At 41.9% G+C, this 22,561-nt stretch overlaps 1 protein-coding gene across 1 annotated transcript in view; it reads right to left on the reverse strand.

Annotated features, from left to right (window-relative positions):
- Positions 1–20,558: 20,558 nt before the first annotated feature.
- The window catches only part of KCNK9 (potassium two pore domain channel subfamily K member 9), an 86,774-nt gene continuing 84,771 nt past the window's right edge, over positions 20,559–22,561 (reverse strand). The window contains exon 2 of the mRNA XM_074894620.1: positions 20,559–21,661. Within this exon, the coding sequence (XP_074750721.1) occupies positions 20,820–21,661 (842 nt within the window). The 3' untranslated portion in view covers positions 20,559–20,819. The remainder of the gene's footprint in view (positions 21,662–22,561) is intronic.

Raw genomic sequence — 22,561 nt, forward strand, 5'->3', positions numbered from 1 at the left:
AAATTTTCTCTGTCATGAGTCCGTCCCATGGGCCACAGCATTTCCTGATCTGCTGCCAAATGGGTCCCTCCCACGTGTTGCAATCCTTCCAGTGACAAACTACAATAACAGGGGCTTCCCACAGAGTCCTGGCCTTCTTTGGGCACAGTCACCTGCTCTGGCATGGGGTCCTCCACAGGCTGCAGTTGGGCATCTACTCCACCATGGGCGTCCATGGGTGGCAGTAGGGCGGCCCTGCTGTCTCACTATGGGATATGGGACGGCTCTCAGCTCTGGTGCACCTCCCCCCCTTTCTCTTCCTTTCTCCCACTGACCTTGGTGTTAGCATAGGTGTCCTTCTCATAACACCTCCTCACAACTTCAAGTCCTCCTCCCAGATTCCCCTTCTTAAATATGTTATCGCAGAGGTGCAGCCACCATCGCTGATTGGCTTGGCCTTGGCCAGAGGTGGGTCCAACTTTGGAGCCGGTGGAGCTTCGAGAAGCTTCTCACACGGGCCACCACTGTAGTCCCCTCCCCCACTACCAAATGCCCTGCCACACACACAGACCCAGCACATTCTACTGTAGTGAGCTCAAACCATGACGATAGTCCAGACCCATCATTGAGCCTCTGGCAGATTCCCAGGGGACAGGCAAGATGTGGCAATGCTGATGAGTGCAGTTGTTTCTTTGCCCCTGATTTCCCCAGCCCTTTCCCAAATCAGTGATCAAAGAGCTTACATCTCTTTATGAATTTCCACAGAGTCAGGAGTCAGGTTGGCAAGGAGAGGCTGACTTGCAACTGTCCTTATGTACAGGGTCACCTCTTTCTCTAGAAGCAGAGCGAACATCTCAGCTCCCTCTGTCTTGTGCTCTGCTTTAGCGTATAACACTGCTTCGCACGCAACTCACAGGGCTGCAACCACCGCAGGGCCATCCGCCTCCTGCATGGCTTCGCCTGTCCCTCAGTTGTTACAGGGGAGAGGTGTTCAGGTAGCAGTCGCAACCAGACTGTGTTTTCTGTTGCTGTTTCTCCGGTAATCAGACAGCTACACTAATAATCATGTCCTTACAACCCTGGCTCCTGCTTATCACAGCCTTCTTTGAGAACGAAAGCACACTGTGCCCTGTTCACTCAGCCATCCGTCACTTCGCCGTCCTGAATGATTAATGTCTACCTACCAGACCCTGAACACAGCTCTCCCTGGGAGGGAGTGAACCTGCATGTATGAAGTTTGGGGCCCAGTGGAAGATGGATATGAATGTGTGATCATTACCAGGGAAGTCCAGGGTGCTATGAAAACATCCACAAGAGGCTATACTTTGCAGGACATTTATTTTAAGTGTACTTAGATTATAATTCATTTAAGCTTCCTCCTAATTCATGGGCATCAGGTCAGTTCTTCCACTGTGTCCATTTGGAGTGACGTCTATTGTCTTCTGGAGAAATGTTCTTGATATTGAGAGACTATGTTTAAATATCCATTCTGTCACTGCTGTTATATCACAGAATCACAGAATCATCTAGGTTGGAAAGGACCTTGAAGATCATCTAGTCCAACCATTAACCTCACACTGATAGTTCTCAACTACACCATATTCCTAAGTGCTGTGTTGACCCTACTCTTAAACCCCTCCAGGGATAGGGACTCCACCCCTGCCCTGGGCAGCCCATTCCAACGCCTAACAACCCGTTCTGTAAAGAAATACTTCCTAATATCCAGTCTAACCCTGCCCTGGCACAACTTGAGGCCATTCCCTCTTGTTCTATCGCTTATTACTTGGTTAAAGAGACTCATCCCCAGCTCTTTGCAACCTCCTTTCACATATCTATGTGACAAGTCTTGATACCAGGTGTCTCCTTTGTGTTACACTGATTCCAACACAAAGTCACAGTCTTCAGGCTGGGAGGGACCTCAGGAGGTCTCTAGCCCAACCTCCTACTTCAATTTGGGCCAATGCTAAAGTCGGACCAAGTTGTTTAGGGCTTTTTCCACTTGGACACTGTTGTGGGTTAACCTTGGCTAAAGGACAAACTCCCACTCAGCTGCTCTCTCACTCCCACTCTTCAACAGGACAGGGTGGAAAAATAAGAACAGAAATCTTGTGGGTCGATATAAAGACAGGGAGATCACTTACCAGTTACTGTCATGGGCAAAAGAGACTCAAACCAAGGAATATTAATTTAATTTCTTGACAATTAAAGTAAATTTAGATGGTGAGAAACAAACTAAAACAACACCTTCCACCCATACCTTTACCCAGGTCTGTGGTCACCCCTTCACTCCCGACTCCCCTCCCCCGAGGGGTGAAGGGGTTGGGGCTGGGGGTTGCAGTGGGTCCCTCGCAGCCCTCTGGGTCGCTCCTCCCTCCTGCCCTGTGTCCCTGCTCCAGCCGGGCCCTTCCCCGGGCTGCAGTCCTTCAGGGACAACCTGCTCCCGCCTGGGCTCTCCACAGCCACAGCTCCTGCAGGAAATATCCCCCCGCTGCGGCGTGGGGCCTTCCCCGGGCTGCAGGGTGGGTCTCTGCTCCCGTGGGGTCTCTCCAGGGCTGCAGGGGATCCCTGCTCTGGGCCTGCAGCACCTCCTGCCCTTCTCTTCTGCCTGGGCACAGACACACACTACAGATGCTGAGTATTCACCTGCTCTGGGCAATTGATCTCCCACACTTCTCATCCCTGTGGTGCCTTCCTTACATGTGTCTTCCCTTCTTGGAGTAGATTTTGAATTATGATCTTCACCACAAACAGCCCTACGGTAATTTTCACTCCCTCTCTGACACAGCAGCAGCAGCAGAGTTACCTGCTTATGACTACTTGATGTACTGGAGCAACAGAATATGTTGGGGGTTTTTTTCCCCATTAATTCATGGTAACACTACCAGAAGAGTGGTGCATATTAGTATATTAGATTATAAACACTCTGAGGGAGCAATTCGCCTCAGTGTTGTCCGTATACAATGCCAAGCTGAATGGCCCCATTTTTGTTTGGCATTAAGAAAAACTGCATTCAAAATAACATGTAATCATGAATGTAAGACCAAAGTAAGAACAGGAAGCATTTTTCCCAGTCTGTCTGGGTCTGTCTTGAAGAGTCGTGTGTTTGAAACAACCTTAGAATCATAGAACATCTCAAGTTTGAAGGGACCCATAAGGATCATCAAGCCAAACTCCCTGCTCCTCGCAGGACTACCTAAAACTAAACCATATGTCTAAGAGCATCATCCAGATACTCCTTGAACTCTGACAGGCTTGGTGCAGTGACCAGTTCCCTGTAGAGCCTGTTCCAGTGACCAACCACCCTCTCCGTGAAGAACCGTTTCCTAATGTCCAGTCTGAACTTCCCCTGATGCAGCTTCATCCCATTTCCTTGTGTCCTATCACTGGTCACCAGAGAGAGGAGATCAGCACCTCCCCCTCTGCTGCCCCTCAGTTCTGCTGGTTCCTTGGATGGGCTCGTTACCTGTCTTTAGGCATCGCAAACTTGTTAAGAGCTAGTAGCAATTGAAATGGAAAGAATGTTTCTGATCCTGACCAGAATGGGTTTTGATCTGGCTTCCCTGTGTAAAGGTCTTTGACTGGGTATATCTGGACTACGCCAGTTTCTGACAGAGACTTAACTGGAGTGGTACAGGCCAAACAGCTCCCCAGTAAATATGAAGTAGAATAAATGTCTCTGTGTATTTGTCCAGAAACACACACTCCATCACAACTGACTGGAAAACTCCACACAGCATGGCCATAGGCTGAGAAGAGACCTGAAGCCAGGATTTACAGCTCACCTGATATGCAACAGCTTGTTAAGACACAAACTTTATATGGATGTGAACCCTTGTGCTATCTGTCTGACTGTGTGAAGTCTGGAGAGCTCAGGAACACCTCCAGACCATCATCTCCTTCAGCCATTCCACTAAAGGCCCAGACAGAAAAGATGATGCTTTTTATACTGCAGTTCAAGACTACAGAATCCTTCTGTCTTTACAGTTCATTCAGTCCTGGACCCAGCCAGATTATCTCAAGGAGCACAGGGAAGTAATGGCAAATTTGAAAACTCATCTGCTACAGGAAACTAGATGGTTACTCAATGGTGAGACCGTTGCTCCTGATATCAACATGGCATGGATTTAAATGATCAAAGGCGGTCCCAAATCATCTTGCAATTATCCAACTGCAATCATCACAGACTGTTTGGGATTTCACTTACCAAGTGGGCTCCCAGAGCTCTCCCTTTTACCAAAACAGCATCTGGGCATCTGTTGTTCTTCTTGTTAGTGGATCTGCCAGACTTCATTGACTTGTTTGCGTTTGGGAATCCTGACAAGACCACATCTCACAAAGCTGTATTGGCCTACAAGCTGTTGCAAGGAGGTGGAGAATGTCCATAGGACAACCAACACAGTATGATTTGTGTTCTAGATTTCTCTCCCTCTCTCCATGTCTCTCCCTCGGGAGAGTGGACACTAATCATTGCCTGTAACAGCACCGGGTGATTAATTTAAGTGATTTAACACCTGGGGATTCACCTTCACACAGAGATCGATGGTTTGGATGTGTCCTACATTATTACCCTTACAGCAATTACCTCCCACAGACACTTGCTCTTGTGCTAATGAGCCAGAAGCTATTAGCATCCACATCAACCATCTACATGTTTTATAGTTTCAGAAGAGCTCTTTCTTGGTGACCACATCTTCTGGGTGGGCAAATTTACAACATGAATGGAAAAGCCTTTTCTGCAGACATTTTGGGATGGAAAAAAAAATAGGCAAATTTTATTAGCACTAGGAAGGGAAGTGTATCATGAGCATGGAATCAGAGCCAAGAAGAGCAGTATCAGGCTGTCGGTGATGTGAACAGTGCTGAAATTTACCTGCTCAGTGCGAGTAGCCCAGGCAGGAAGACCGTACACGTAGAGCTAGCAAGGTGTTATAGGTTGCAGCAATTTTCTGGATTGACTCAAATAAGCAAAGTTCAGCCCCAGTGTAGGCTATGCCTAGATTAAACTGCTTACTGCAATGCTGAAAAATTGAGGTAAGCTCTCTTATTAAATCTGACTAGTTAAATAATTCAGATTCTTTTAATTACTGTTCTACCTTCTTCTTTTTTTTGCACCACATCTGTATTCAGCTGAGTCCTAGCTCAGTGATGTTGGCTTCTACACTACTGCCCAACAGTTTGGCTCATATCATCCCAGTCTCTTGCACCAAAATACAGATTAATTTAACCAATCAGTCCAAATATGCCTCTTGTTTACCGTAATATAAATTCAGTGATCCAATATCAGATTTATTCTGAAATGCAGAGTCCATACCAATATAAATTCAGTGATCCGATATCAGATTTATTTTGAAATGCAGAGTCCATACCATGGTAGTCAGAGCCCATGCACAGTATGAGGAGAGATAAACACAGAAATACAAGGTGGGATCACTTGTACTATGCAGTGTTTCACAACAACTTGAGTATAGAATAGAGGGAGGTTGCCTTCTTGCTCCATCTCTGCTCCTTGTTTCCTTTTGCCTCTTGGGAAAATTATTACAACTCACATCTTCAAAGACAGACAGGGACAACATTACCAAAGAAATCTTAGAGGAGCAGGCTGATTGCATGCCTTAGCAGCCCCCTTTTTATACATGGAATTTGTTACTTTTTCTGAAGTAGAAATAATGAAAGGAAAGCACAGCAATAGTATTAAATGTGAGCATCATCAGGAGGCTTAACTCATAGTTTGAGACCAAGGTCACTCACGTTGCGAGTTGGCATCTTTTCCTCTCACTTCTATGTACCACACAGCAAACCTCTGTCCTAAAACTCCACAGATGTGTCAGCATCTTGCAGTTTGTCTCTGCATCCTACTATTCAAAATGCAGCTGGTAACACTCATCAGACACTACAACAGTGAAACACAAGATAAAAGCTGTTGCTCATGATGCACTGTGCAGCACAGGACACCAGAGGATGGTGTAAACTCTTCTTCCTTTCTTGAAAAGTCAGCTGCTGGCTTTTGTCTAGAGAAGGGCACCAGATTAAGCTGACTATGGTATGGCACACTGAGGAGATGCTCTTCCTGCCCTATGGCACCAGCAATCTAGTGTCTCCTTTTTCAAAGGTCCTCTCCAGCAGATAAGTGCCAAGTGGAAACAGATAAAGGGATCAGGTCTGAAATTCCCTATGATCAAGATGTACCATATGTTCTCCTTTTATTCAAACTTAAGTCTAATGTCACAGGTGTGGGTTGTTCCCTTTGGAACTACCAAGTTGATTCATATGACCTGAACTTCCAGTGTGAAACTGGAGTCTGTTATGAGACAAGACCATTAGTGTACAAGGTATGTAGAAGCAATGTGGCCATCAGAGGGTTTTTTCTTCCTCTCAACCTTGACTAGGAGGTAGAAGGCACAGATTGACCTCCAGGTAGAGTCCATACAGTCTGAAATGTTATAGGTCAGTAGTTTCTATCTCTAGCATTTCCACCCTCTTCTCAAAAACCAAGTGACACGCTCTCACCCCAGCCAGACCTGGAACAAATAACTAGTGCTAAGACAGGGTAGCTTGTCTGAATCCATATCAAGTGTTAAAGCCAAGAGTTTCCATTAATAGCCACAATGTAAGTGGCACAGTCCATTGACTTCAACTATAGGAACATTTTCTTCCTTTCCTTCAATAGTCAAAATTTCCCAGCAGTAAAATGCTGGAACCAAGGATAGTCTGAGTATAAGCAGCAACTAGTCTTTTATACCTCCCTCAGTGGCTGAATTTGGACTGATACACCTATTGCAGGTCCTCCAGTGCTTTTGTTTTCTGCCTTTTAATCAAGTAACAGTTTTTTCCTGGCTCTGAAGATCCTAGAAATATGCCTTTCTTTTTTTCCTAAAAAAACTTTATTTTTTTTTTTAATAATGGAAATAAAAATATTTCCTTCTCAGTTCTAAATGTTTTGTTTTCTGTTTAATTGGATATTGCTTTGTCCTGGGAGAGAGAGAAAGCACAACAGGGAAAAGCTCATTTACCTTTTCTGTACTGTTCATTATTTTGTACATTTCCAGTACAATTCCCTCATTTGTCCCCTCTCAAAAGTCACTGTTTTTACAACGGGTAAGCTGAACTGAAGACATTGCCTTAGGTGAGAAAGATGCAGAGATTTGGTCACAGCATGATTTCAGACACAAACCTATTTTCAGCGACTGAAATATTTTGTTTGCTGTCAACCAAGCAGTTGATGTGTACTGAACAGGCTCTTGCATTTTGCTGCAGGATGCTTAATTTCTTTCATCCTCTGAGACAGGACCCAGGCACATGGCAGCAGCCAAGCCCTGAACAATCAGGCGTCTGTGACTTTGATTCAGATTTATAAAGATATTTATATGCCTATAGATGAAATATTGGAGGTTTTTTCCCTGCATTTTTTTCCCCCATCCCCTAAACTCTAACATTCCTGCGGTTGTTAAGAAAAGTTCAGCACACAAGGTCTTCAAATTCTCCTGGGCATGCTGCTGCACTACTGGGAGCCCTTTAAAATGTGGTCTTCCAGTCTATATTACTGATTGCTTAATTAATTACTCTAAAAGGGTTTTTTTGCTTGCAAAAGGGGTGGACAAGGTTCAATGACACTTTGGCTTGTCTATGCATGCTGGATAAATTGAGATGATAAAATATGCTGGCAAATACCACTCCAAAAAGAAAGAAATTGTTGATCTTAATTACTAACAGAGATGTTATCTGATGCAGCAGAAAAAAAGCATGTGAGATTGCTTGGGTATATTTATCTCTATTGTTAAAGCTGTTTTTCTCCTTTCTGTGGCATAAGAACTCCTGTCTTCACCATCAGAAAATGAAGTTTTTACAAGCATTTTTTGTTGTTGCTTTAATATAGGCCAGGGACTAAATATAGGGTGTATATAACACTGACTGCGTCCCAACACACAGAATACGCTGACTTTTGACTCATTTGTAAGCAAATCTCATACACAGCAAGAACAGATGAAGGCTATGACGACAACCTAATCCCATTCTCATTATAATACAGAACAGTGACTTCTACCAAGTTCTTTCTGCATTAAGACAACGGTTTCTTCCTGTAGAATGTACAAGGTAGTTGGTCTCTGTTTTATCACCTCATGTCATGTCACAGCAAATTTGCCAGAAATAGTTTTTTATTCTAACAGTTAACTATTCTCACTGTTCATGTATGCATTTTCTTTCTTCAAGGTTGGTGGAAGAAAATATAAAACCTCTCATTCTCTGTTACTGTGCAGCTGGGATCAGCTTCTGGCCACAGCATCATCAGAGAGAAAAAGAAAAAAAAAAAAAAAAAAAAAAAGAGGGGATTCTTCCTATTGATGTTTCTCAATTATGAAATATTAGCTCTGAAAACTTTCAGAATTCTTCCATGAGCAGCAGCATGTAGAAATCACATTGTAAGGACAAAGTGAGGTCCTGTACCTGACTTCACTTGTGACTTACCTGGATGGCAACAGTACAAGTTGCCCAGCGCTCCATCCCAAATGAGAAATCGTGCTTGTGCCTCACAGCAACACCTGCCAACTAAAATTGGCACTGGGACCCACTTCCCCTTTTCTGCTAGGAAGCACTAGATTAATAATTTTGTGAGTGAAACACGGATCTCCTCAAGTCAGGAGAAGATACGCTGTTCACTTTGGTATCCTAAGATCTTGCCCTCCAGCTCCACAGAGTTAAGGTGGGGGGAGTCTCAACAGCTAACTCCAGCCCACCACGCACTGACTCTGCTCTTATGCCTCCCCTAAGCACCGTCCTTTTGCTTATTCTGTACTGTAGTCTTCAGGGAACAGCGTGGTTGGGTATTTGATGAAGGTTCATACTTCACTCTGCACGTACTTTTGTCAAAAAAACTTTTATTGCAATGCAAAATATCTTCTGTATATGACATCTTTCTCCCTCCCCAACCCCCTTAAATTTAATGAGTAATCCTTTCTGGGTTTGTACATTGTGATTCTTGTGTGTATGTATGAATATATATACATATCTATATATCTATCAATCTATAGATATTATATTAATACAATCATATATAAATCTGGACCTATATCATTTTATATATATATACACATATCACCAGATATATGTGTGTGTGCATATACATATACACATTACATATACACTATATACACATATACGCACACACATACATATCGTATAATCATCAACATCTGTTGGTTGTCAAGGGACTTTTCTTTAACAAAATAAGTTCCATCAGTGGATTTTACTTCTGTAGTGCAATTTTACAGGAAGTTAACATTTCCACATTCAATATAAAAGAAACAATATACATTTGAAAACGTGCCATAGGATTTTTAATGAAAAAATTAGAAAAGTGCATTATTTTACAACACTACAGTAAATGATTCTTTTTTTTTTTTCTCTGTAAAGACATTGTAAAATATATACAGGGTTGCTTAGTGCATTCATTACAAAAGAAAGATGCAATCCCTTGCATAAATTACATATTGTACAGGGGTTCGCTGTCTACTTGGACTTGTAAACATTTGTGTGATACAGTTTTCATTCTTTATGTAAGCTGCAATACATCTTATTTTCATTTGACTGTTGTTGCATTCTAACTCCAGTACGGCATTCTAAGGCCATGTGTGAAGGCATCCTCTCCCATTATGGAGAAGGCCAGAAAAAGAAATGAAAACACAAAAGAGTCTTTAATTTGGTTCTTTGTCATCAAGTTATCACTGGTTTAATAAATCGCATCTTGATGCTTATGACCTGCTCTTTCTCCTTTGCTAGGACCAGCTCAACAACTATGTTGAAGTTAGAGGTCTGAAATGAGCAGAGAAAACAGCTTCCAGGAGGTAAATTCCCAGTGCAGTCTCCACAGTCAAGCAGCTCCTCTTTCTAGATGACCGTGCTCCTAATGCTCTGTGTGCTGCACAGAAAATGTATCAACCAGGGTAGAAATTTAGAGAGTTTTGCTCTATCTCAGGCTGTTGAGGGCCTTTAGAATGCCGTCAATACACCATCGGTAAGTCCGCATATGCACATTCAAAGAAGTACAAAAATGCACCAAAAAGTGTCAAGAGATCCAAAAGAGACATAGCATCAACACACACTCACAAACACACACATACACGCACGCTTCTGTCTGAGCAGGAAGGCTCAGTCTCCAAAGTAGGAATCACAATTTAATTTCAACATGTATGTGTGTTTGGAAGAAATCCAAGAATTTCCATATAAACTCCTTAGGTCCCAAATTGAACACTTTTATCCCTGTTTCTCATAGATGAACAGTTTGTTGAAGTAAGAAATTGCACCTTGAAGAGACAGTATCCACATTCTTTTGGCCTACTGGAAACAACTGTTAAGCCCCCCTCCCATTCCCCACTGACCTATCCAGCTCCAAATAATTTCCTTTGCCATCATATCACCAGGATCAAAAGTTTTAGTCAATATTCCTCAATGGCAACAAACAGCCACACAAATCTTAACAAGTCAAGGGAAGAGGAAAAAGAAAACATTTTTTTTTCTTCCACAGTTCACTCCTGACCTTGCAAAAAAGGAACAGATGGATTATTGGTTGTATAGCCTATTATAGGAAATTTACATTCTGTAAAAGAAAAATAGATTAGGTTTGTGTTCTAAAGAATGAGCCAGTCTCTTATAATTTCTGCTTCTTAGTTACTTGTTAAAAAGGTCTGTAGGAGACAGGACTCTTTCTGAAGCATATACTAGTCCTTCTTTCATACACGGTCAACCCAACAGTACTTACACCCAAACTAACTTTGTATGGATTAACCAAATTAGAGCAGTGCTCAGAGTGGTACCCAGGAAACAATTTAGTAAAGACAACTGCTAGATTAACAGTCTTAAATCTGTTGTAACTTGGACACTGGGATCCCTCTCTTCTTATGCAGGTATTACACTTGTTCTCCAATATCTGAATAATATTCCTGCACTAACAACTTATACAGAAAGTATGTGCCACATTGTAAATGCAGCTGAGCAGTCGAAAAGGAGGTAAACTGGCATGAGATCACTAAATTGTGTTGAGCATACCAGTTGTGTTGGTCGGTGGTGACCACACCAGACTCTGCTGTACTAATCTTCCCAGGAGAATTAAAAGGGCACAGTATCAACGATGAAGAGGAATTTCCTACTGCTACCTTTGACTGCAGTATCTCTCCATGTTGAGAATTGAAAAGATATGCTAAAAAGGAGCAATATGGCATCCGTACTTTCTGGAAAATGTGTGTGACAATAAGGAATTCTTCAAAGAAAAGAGAAGTCACATAAAAGATAAGTCACATGAAAGATAAGTCACCATAGAGCAACTGAGGTTTAGATGCTGAAGAACATGAAAGGAATGTACAGTGAAGATAAAAAACCCACAACAATTAACTGCTTTGCTAAAAGGATCTCACATATGTCTTTGCACCTGTGTTGCACTTGGCCAATCTTCTGGCAAAACAACAGCTGCCAGAGCAATCAGAAGAATTTGGCCAGGTTATGGTGGCCACAGCCATGATGAGTAGCTGTGAGCTGCCCCACAGATCCATTTGGATGACTGGCACAAAGAAGATAATGAGATGTTCCCACTGCTGCATGCTGAACAAGAAACTCCAATTCACCCTTCAGAAGGGTGTCTCAGAAGAAGAGCTTCAAATCAGAGATCAGTGAAATGTACTAGGTGCTTTAAAGGAAACAGAAGAAGAAACAATTATGGAGCTATCTGAAGGCTCTGTCACCAAAGTTCCTTGTCTTGGTTCCTAAGGAGAATGTTGCCCTGAACTCTTGCCCAGTGTGTAAGTTAGAAATCAGCCCTGTCCTCCATCGTCCTCACCCAGAGGCCAAGTAGAAATCCAATCTTTTGCTCTGCCTTTTTTAACCTTGCTCAGACAGGGTTTGGGAGAAGGATATACCATAGCATCAGTGTCCTCATCAACCCAGCTTGTGACACAGAGACTCAACTGAATCTTGCCCATTCTCCAGGTGGTCCAGACATGTTTGGACATGTAACCAGCAACCCTTCCTCCTAGAAGCATAATCTATCCCAGACAGCACAGCTGAGACACTTTGGCCATTGCACCAAATGGGTACCAGAATGATGCTCCATCCCGAAATACAGTCCCTTGCTCATCCATTGGCATCATCCCATCTCTCTAAGACACAACACTAGTTCTTTCCTCTACAGGTAAGACAAAATCAGGCCCAAAACCTATCTCCACAAAGACATTTAAGCAGCTATTTAGTTCAGTGGGAATTAAGAGCCTCACTGCATATACTGGATCTGAGCTAAAGGCCTTTCCCCAGATACTCCCATGACCATCTCCAGTCAACGTGCCAAGATGATGCTTGTCAATAGGACAGTCATGCCATGACCCCCATGTCAGCAGTGATATTACCAAACAGGCTTTTTGGAAATCATTTTGTAGACTTGCGATTTCAGACTCTGGGAAGCCAGAATCATTTACACTCTACTTCAGCTAATCTAATTAAATACTGTTATCAGATTAATTAGCCTCTTAACAATAATTATGATGAAGGAGCTGCATACCCATGCTGTAGAGAGAGGCAATAATAATGAATTAATGTTATTTCTCTAAAGGTCAGTTTTTGATTATGTTTTGACATGTAGAAACTGTCCAAACATAGTCAATACGAAGAGGTTTCTTTGCTATATTGCGACCTCCTGAACCCAGCTGGAGAAGCTTAGCATTTCCCACACATTTCTACCTCACAGCTCTGGGGAAATGCTATCAAAGATGGGCAAGAATACCACAATCCAGGTCTCCCTGAGCCACAGTATGGATTTGCTGCAGGCAATAAGAGGGATGGTGAAATTGATCTCTTCCAAAGAATAGTAGAGAGAAGATGCTCTAGAACACACAAGCTTCTTGCTTGATGCGTCAGTAATGTGCTCTCACCAATGTCAATCCACTCCACCATGAACCAGACATGGTCCATCCTTCCCACACCTCCTGTCACTCCTGCTTGGGAGGATGCTGGCAGATGACCAGCAAATAGACTAAACCCCAAAGACCCATGGCTCCTCCTTCATTTGAAACCACACCACAGACCTTACCAATGACCTACAGACCATGAGCCAAACTGCTGTGTCTCTTTGCCTGCTCGTGTCATTTGTGCTGCCCTTTCTCCTGATGGCCTTCTCCCGAACAAACATTCTCCCAGATTCTCCTCACAGGCTAATGCACTGCATCCCAGCCAGCAAAGAAGTGGATCTCACCCATGCAGGTTTATGCACTTTGCCTTTCCTATCTGATTCCCTGCACATTGTTTTTAATCAATCTGTAGATTTCCTTTGTCAGTAGTAATTAGAGTGGAACATTTCCTTCCCCAGGGTGCAGTTCTGTAGCATAATGCTTTTCATTAATAGATGAGGGGGGAAAGTACAGAATGTGGTGATCTTGGGTCTGAACATACATCTATGAAATGGCAAGCTAATGAGTTAATGTCTGGGTAGGAAAGGGGGGAGGGCATATGGAGAAAGCCAGAGGGCCACTGTCTGTGAAATGGATCTCTCTTCTAGCCTCAAGTATCGTGCTCTGGATACAGCAATTACTGCAAGCTGTTCCACAGACCAGATAAACAATGAATCAAAGACAGGCTAGTGGTATCAGTACTCATGCATGAGGAAGATGCATTATAAAGCATAGTTTCAATTATTATATTTGCTAGCTCAACTTGTGAATTAGCCAGCTATGATAAATGCTATCATGATGCTGTTTGCTCTGCATTTCTCAAAGTGAACTAAAAGACATCACAGCCTGGAACTGTGAATATTAATTACCAATAAAATTGCAGCATCAATCTTTCTTTTCCCCTCCCCCCCCCCCCCCCCCCCCCCAATCTCTTGTGGGTGTTAATGTATGGCAGCACTCCTTACATTGTCAGAAAGCAAGGTGAGGGAGGGCTTTAGCACATTTATTAATTACAATATTCACAGAAGGAGAGATAAATGAAGGCTGAAAGCTCCAGGGATAGTATTTCCAGCCTAAAATTAGCAGGCAGCTTTGGATGACTGGATACCATAACGCAAAATACAGCTGCATAATTTATACAGGTTGACTGTTGTCTTTAGGTCTTTCTGCTCTCCATTAGGTTTAGGAAAGTTTGTTCACAGTAATCAGTAGTTGGAGACACTGACATAGTACCTAGCAGTAAATAGAAAACAGGTCACATTCCAGGTTCAGTAAAGGAGTATAAATCAGGACTCATTGCATTGCACCCAAATCAGTTAAGTTACCACACTGGAAATCTGCATGAGAAAAAAATAGCCAAATAAGAGTTTTGATTTCTGTGTAGCTTACCACTTCACAGCAATATAAACCCAGCAACTTCAGAAAATAGTCCAGCAAGAGCCAGCTCAGCAGCTATAACATCCACCTAGGTTATGTGCCAACCCAATTGTCATGCATTTCTCATGTCTGCATTCTCCAGAGCACACAAGGAGAAACTTTGTGGAGCTCCAAGTGTAACAGGGACACAAATGCTGAAAGCTCCCCAATTTGAAGCTTTATATTGGACTTTTCCCCCAAGGGAATACCGATGACTTGGAAATTTGTGCAAAGGACAATATGGTTTGACTGAGAATCAGTCAGGAGCTTTGGAGAAGCCTCTTTGAGGAAAAGGAAAAATTACCAAGCACTGATCAATTTCCAATTAAATGAAAGATTTAGGGCCAGTCCAAACAAGTTTAGCATTAGTAAAGCATCCACTGCCACGCCAAGCTTTAGAGAGGAAAAGAGTTTGCTTACATCCTACTGAGCCCTTGCACTTGGGAGCACCAGTAAAGGAAATAGCATCACTAACATGATATATCACAGTGGACCAGCACTGCTCAGGATGGGCTGGTTGAATAAAATCGAGGTTTCAGTGAAGACAGCAGCAAAAACCTGACTGGAGAATCAGGAACTCCATGGATCTCCTTATCAGCAGTAAGCAGTGAAACACTGTGGCCATAGAGCTTGGCTGAGCAGAGGACAGCCAGTCTCCCAGACTGATTCTGCCCAGATCAAAGCACAACAGTCTTCAGTATCACCTCACAGTGGTTTCAACTGGAAATAACACAACTACTCCTGCCGTTGAGAACAATTTCTTTCTTTACAACTCTTTTTTTTGCCCTCCTATTACTTTTTTTAGGTGAAAGTTCCTTTACCATGTTCATTTTGGCAAAGGGTACCATGAGTTTTCATGGTTTTAATTCAGCCTCTGAGCTCAGATTAACTAGCATAAGAGTCCCAGAGCGCCTTCTGTCTGTAATCAGTTTCTCTGTGTCCAATGTCATTATTCCATTTGTTTTGATTTTGGTGTATCATTTGATGGCTAATCCTTTTCATACGCTTTATCTTGCTGAAGTTCCCAAAATAAAGTTTGATATTATAGATGACAGGCAGGCTGGTCAGAAAAGCAATATTTCTTTTGCAGTTTTGTGAGTATCATGCATCTCTAGTTGATGAAAGTAGTGGTGGTGTGATTCTCATTGTAATTTGTGCAATATTCCAGTCAATAATAGTGTCTTGTTGAAATATGCATTAAAAAGTCCATAACATTAGTGTAATGGACACACTTCAACACATCTCTCTGGTCTGGCTTCCTCATAAAGATTTTAAATTACTGTCTTAATTAGATCCTAATATTAACAGGAATATTACATAAAGCTAAATGAGGACATAAACATCAACTGAAAGCTACTTCTACCCAAGCTCCTGCCCTCTGGTCTGCACACACCAAATCAGTCTGGAACATTTTCATTCTCCATCTTGGTTCTACTGACCGCTCTTTTTTAAGCTTTTAGCAACAAATTATGCTTTTGTCCATAACAAAAGCTTTCAAATCTGTCAGAGAAAACAAGGAATTACCTTGCTCAGGTTTGATTCACAATAATCTTGATTACTGCCCTGGCATTTCTTCGCTCAAAGCACTAGGAAACTAATGAGACAACCTACAGTAGATTAACTTGGTCACTTCCCTCTTTTCTCTTTTTTTTATAAAGTTGTTGATTGTGTCCTAATGAGCTGTTACAGAGGAGTACAAACAGAAGTCTACTGATGAAGGTCACTGTGCATTGTCTCCATTCATTAACAACCAAGAAGTTATTTGGACCTTTGAAGTAATACCCAAACAACTCTTCTAGAGCTGTGCCATTACAGTCATCCCTGTAAAGCATATATAGGTAGAGAGTCCTGGCAAAGCAGCCCCAGTTAGATCAGTCAGGATCTTCCATACACAGTAATGAAGAACAAGTGGAGAGTTGTGCCTTCATTGTTCTATTAAGTTTCCTCTTTCGTTTCCATATCACAGCATGCTCAGTCAAAGCTATTTTGGTGCTTCACTGATGAAACTGATTTTTCCCTTTGATGATAATATGAAATATGATAGGATAATAGGGTTGTTATATAATCAAAGTCGACAGCAGGGAGCTAAATTTGTGTTGTTTTGATGAAGAGCACATTAGTGTGACATAAATAGACTAATCTGATTTATTATTATTATTTCTAATGCTTAATAATAGGGAAGGGTAGGAAAATGAGACTCTGGGGAATGAGAGTGCATCACAAAGTGATAGTAGATGTCTGTGTGCCACGGAAACACAGGTTAGGTATTTTGGATATTAGTCATAAGCAGCACCACTACTACCTGCTTCTAGCTGACTCTCAAAAGAGCGAGTAGTGAGCAAGAGAGGTTGTTCTGAAAGAAATAATGTCTTAAGTGGATGTGCTGATTTTGGCTGGGATAGAGTTAATTTTCTTCATAGTAGCTGATACGGGGCTATGGTTTGGATTTGTGCTGAAAACAGTGTTGATAACCCAGGGCTGTTTTAGTTACTGCTGAGCAGAGCTTACACAGAGTCAAGGCCTTTTCTGCTTCTCACCCCACCCCACCAGCGGGGAGGCTGGGGGTGCACAAGGAGTTGGGAGGGGACACAGGTGGGACAGGTGACCCCAACTGACCCAAGGGATGTTCCATACCATATGGCGTCATGTTCAGCACATAACGCTGGGGGAAGAAGGAGGAAGGTGGGGACATTCAGAGTGATGGTGTTTGTCTTCCCAAGTCACCGTTACGCATGATGGAGCCCTGCTTTTCTGGAGATGGCTGAACACCTGCCTGCTGATGGGAAACAGCAAATGAATTCCTTGTTTTGCTTTGCTTGCGTGCACAGCTTCTGCTTTACTTACTGATCTTTCTTTATCTCAACCCATGAGTTTTCTCACTTTTACTCTCCTGATTCTCTCCCCCATACCACTGGGCGGGGAGGGAGTGAGCGGCTGTATGGGGCTTAGTTGCTGGCTGGGGTTAAACCATGACAGTGGAATAAAACTAATAATGTACCAGAGAAAATATTCTGTGAAAAGCAGTGTTGTGGGAAGAAAACTGGTATTCATGTAGGGCAATAGGAAGGCAGAGATAGAGCAGACAAAAATCAGCTTACCTTTCACAGACTACTTTCTCATGTGTAACTGAAAAGCTAGGATTAACCTTGGACAAAAGCTTCCCTTTCACAATACTGTCTGTTCCAGTTCCAGACAGCCCAAATCATTATTCATACATCAGTCAAGAGAGGCATTTTTAGCATATTTTCGCCTGATGTACTGATGGGTACATACGAGAGTTCTTGTATTTGTGGCTGCTCACAAAGCAAAGTCCTGCAAGAGCTCATGCAAACATCTGAATGAATGCAGGCTTGCAAAGGAAATGTCTTGCCACCTTAAAATCACATATGTAACAAAAATATAGATTGGACAGAATTGTAGGTTCTTCAGGCAGAAAATAACAATAAATAAATGTATTTTAAAATTCTATGGAATGCAGACACATTTTAGCAAAACTCCCACATACACACTCATTACAGCTTTTAGACATAAAAGTGTCATTGCGGACATCTACTCTGGCTCCTTCATATCAACATACATAGATTTCTTCAATCACATCTATAAATTTCAACTAAGCTAAATCAGAGCTTTTATAAAGCCATTGAGTTTTAATGCAAAGGCTCTAAGTGGCAGATAACCCATGACATGCCAAGGTAAGTTGCTCCCCTGGTTAAATACCCCACGTATTAAAATTTACTCTTCATTTATGGTTCCAGAGGGAAGATTTAGTAACAAATCAGCCAGAGTATGTAACAGCTTTGAACTTCTGGTGTTCAACATTATTTATAGGACATTTAAAGATTATTTTCATATGCAGCAGAAATAGAATTTTCCTCTTTTCTTAAAGGAAAAAAAAGGAAAATGCTAATCAATATTTTATATGTTGTAACCTTTTTTCACAAAACTGTTAAAATTTTTTGGTAAAAGTCCTGTTACAAATGTTCTCCTTTGCTAGGCAGAGAGAATTTCATTTGAGTTCTGCAAAATCCCAAACTTTTCTTGCTTTTCTCCAGTGTCAGATACACCCAGCAGTCATACATAGTACAGATGTGTATATGCCAGACATACTTTTTCTTAACTCCTTAGCAGGAAAAGAAGCCTACACTTATTTGCACTTCTGGGATACCACCAGCAAAGACTACAAAAGTGAATTTTGACAGCACCGTGAACCCTATGGGCCACCCTCGCAGAAACCAGCTTCCAGGTGGCAATCACTGAGGCGGTTTAACACATCCTGAAACTGCTTTTCGAGGTACGGTTGCTTCAATACTTCTGCCATCAGCATTTGCCTTAGGACATGGTACCCGCAGCGCAGCATTAGTGTACCCAGCATGCTCTCCTACTGTGTTGAAGGATGTCATTCCCACACATTAGGCTGAAAAAGTCCATCCTCATCCATCCTTATTAGGAATCCTAAATTATTTCTTCACTAATCTTAATGGAGGTTTTCATGCCACAGCAATTTATAATCCCAAAGGAAGCTGCACAGGGGAGCCAAAGTCACGGATACTTGCTTTTCATTTACTTGTTGAAACAGATATGGAAATTAGGAGAACATCAGCATATTTGATATAGCTAATAATTTAAAGCTAGGGAGAAGAGAACAGAGAAGGAATGACATTCCTTATTTCTCCTATTAATGCTCTTTATAAATGCCTCTTTGAAAGGATATCAACATCCATCAGCACACAGAGCTCAGAGCTGGGGCTTGTACAAAAACACACCATCTAGTTTTAAGAAAAAAAAAAAAAAGGATTATTGCTTTTACATCGAGAGCACAAAATGGTAGAATCAGCAGTAGGTGATAAGTGTCAAAAAAAGGTGGGGTTTGTATGGCAAATTAACACGGAAGGCAATTTAAAAGATAGGATTAAATCAGAGACAAAAGTGCAGGTTTATAAAACTCCCACTCCTACCCCTGTCAAATCAAAGATAAATCTGCCAAAGCACTAAATCCCATGTAATCATTGCAAATTCCTATTGTCTTAAAAGGGAGCTGGATCAGGCCTCTAATTCGGTTCTGTAAAGTCTGTTTGGTCCAGATGAACAACTGAGAGATGGACAATCTCCAAGGAACAACTCTATGACACGGTCTCAACATCCTCCACTACAACTTGCCAACGCAATCACTCCCAATGTTACCCTCCAAACACTGGAGTAAAACTGCTTTTGCCCATTACTGCGAAATGCATTTTGCCTTTCTGCCTAGCAAAAAAGCAATATCACATCTAAACTCACAAGTTCCCAGTGAGCCAAACACAAGATACTGTCCCTTGAATTCTTCCTGAGACCAACAAAGGCTTTCCATTATTTACAAATCAAAAGCATTTAGAGACAATCATCTTCACTTTTTTGTTTAAAACAAGGAATGCCCTGTCACTATTATATAAGAAAAAATATACATCCACCTCTTTATACCCATCCTAATCCAAGCATTCCAAAAAAATATAATTCCTGTTCATGCAGGTAATTGCTGCACAAAATAATAATAATAATAATAATAATAATAATAATAATAATAATAATAATAATAATAATAATAATAATAATAATAATAATATTTTTATAAATAAAATAAAAATAACAAAATACACTCTTTAGTTCCAACAATTCTCCCAATTTCTCTTAAAAATTCCACTAGTAAATTGTTGGAACAGTTGAAAATGATAAAAGTAAATATAGTTAAATCAATAGGATTATTTGCTTTTGATTATTAATTCCATTGCTAGTTTTTCTTGTGTTTTTATTATGCATACCAGTTTTACAAAGTGCATGCTTTATTTTATTTTTTTTTTTTTAATTTTGAACTGGCAAGCTAAAATGATCCATCTTTTCCTGCCTTTTTTAATGTTAATACAATCTAAAATCTAGCATTAAAAAATTTATCATGATACACCTGGTATATTGACTGCTTATGGCGCATGCTTGTCTTGGCAAAAAACAAAACGAATTGGCTCCCCTCCCACCCTCCCCGTTCCTTTTGGAAGCAATCTAAAAGTTAAAAGCAGGCTGGAACACAATTGCTTCAAGGGAAAAAAAATGATACCTGATGCTTTAATTTTTGTCACATGGCACTAGTTGTGGAATTGCACGCGCACACACACGCACACACACCCAACACGCACACAAGCACGCACGCACGCTGCAACCTGCTCGTGAGGAAAATAGTTTATTAGGTCAGGAGTGCCAGTGGCACATGAAGGCTCCCAGCTGTGTGTGCAACTTTGGATTTGGTACCCACTTCACGTCACCTTGAATCCTCTGACATCCACCGAGGGGGTAATGTAAGGCATACTTTGCTGGAACAGTAATAATCCATGCTTCATGCTCAAGAGCTGAGTCTCAGAGGAGGACTGGCTTTCTCTACTCCCTTTGGCCTCGCTCTGTCTCACTCAAGGAACAAAAAAAACAAAACATCGGAGAACTAGGGAAAACAAGGAAAGCAAAAGAAGACAAATCCCTTTAAATGGACTTTCGCCTTTTCATCAGCCTGTGGTTATCTGTAAAGCTGTGCAACCCAGGTGAGATGGAGCTGACAGGAGATGGGAAAAGGCTGTTTTTTAATGTGCTTGGTGAGATCTCCTCTATCTTGTAAGAGATGGAGTGAAAGTACTGGGGGTTCAGCTTTGAGCTGAACGAATTTTGGTGGGACACCACCCGGCTGGTGTACTCGTGGGACCTGTAACACATGCAGGAACAAACTGACTGAAGGTCTGTTACTTCGGCCTTGTACCGTGGCCGACCATGCTGGGAGTCCTCTTGGATGTGGATAATCATGCTGTTGCGGTTCCCTGCCAGGGATGCCCGTTCCTCAGCATCCCGCCTCTCGTCCTCGCTGTTCATGGTTAAGAACCTGAGAACAACCAGATTTAGAAATGCCCCAATGACTGTCAACCCCACTAGAATGTACATAAAGCTAAAAGCCACATAGAGAGGCTTCTTTTGAAGGGCCCCTTTGGTCTGCAGGGCCACATAGTCTCCAAACCCTATCGTAGTCAACGTTATAAAGCAGTAATAGTAAGCATGGAAAAAGCTCCATTCCTCATACTGGGAAAAGGCTGCTGCTCCAATGCAGAGTGTTCCCATGCAGGAGAAGAAACCCACAGTGACCATGTTTTCCATGGAGACCTCGGTGCTCCTCATCCCACAGCACTTTTTGATGCGTTTCAAGAGGTACTTGACGAAGGTGTTCATGCGCTCGCCCAAGCTCTGGAACATGACGAGTGTCAGTGGGATCCCCAGGACCGCATAGAACATGCAAAAGGCCTTCCCTGCATCCGTCCCTGGGGCAGCATGTCCATAACCTGGGAGGGGGAATGAAAAGACAGGACAGTCAGCAAGGCACATGATGACCACAGCTCCCCCTTCATGCAAGCCACGTGAATCGCAGAGGGTCTGATGCCACAGCCAGATCCAAAGCTACAGGAACACTGCAGTCACACAGTCTTCCTATCTCCTCACTCACGTCCTGTATCCAAAGAAAATAAGACACAGAACAAAAAAGTTTTACACGCAGGAGTGGGAAAGGTGAAAGAATGGCAAGTCCATCCTACCTCAAATAACTGTGCAGTCTCCTAAACAAGATTATATCGCATTCATTCACTAAAGAAATTTCACATCCATCCTGTATCACATGCAATAGTGGAAGATTTGGAAATAGGTTGACTTGTCCAGAGTATTTTTGAGAAGAGTTGGTGTTGCCCCGTCTCAAAACCATAATACACTGATAGTATCCAAATTCTTTGTTTGCTGGCAGCTTGGAGTTAACAACATCCACAGATCCACCAACCAAAGAAATTCCTTTCCAAACTCTTCCATACTGAACAAACCTTTCGCCTAGAACCGTATGAAAGCTACTCACTGCTGGAACACCATAGGACTTTAAGGGTTTAATGCCTGCTCTATCTTTAATTACTGAAGAATAAACAACTTACAAGCTTGTTTTATAGTTTTACAGCTTTTACAACTAGGCAAAGGCAATTTTGTCAGGATATTAAACTAATCCAGGACTGAGGATGTAGCACATTTCACATCATAGTTTACAGACAGTAAAATCATGGCAAAACCTTTATTCTAAATCAAACCATACGTGTGGGTGAGTCTGTTTTGAAATCATAATTTCACTTTTTCACATCACACTGCTTTAAAAATCTACATTTCTTACAGCTAAGATTCTATGTGACAGTACCAAAGTCTCCAAACTG

This window comes from Strix uralensis, chromosome 1 (assembly GCF_047716275.1).
Source record: "Strix uralensis isolate ZFMK-TIS-50842 chromosome 1, bStrUra1, whole genome shotgun sequence".
Classification (NCBI taxonomy): Eukaryota; Metazoa; Chordata; class Aves; order Strigiformes; family Strigidae; genus Strix; species Strix uralensis.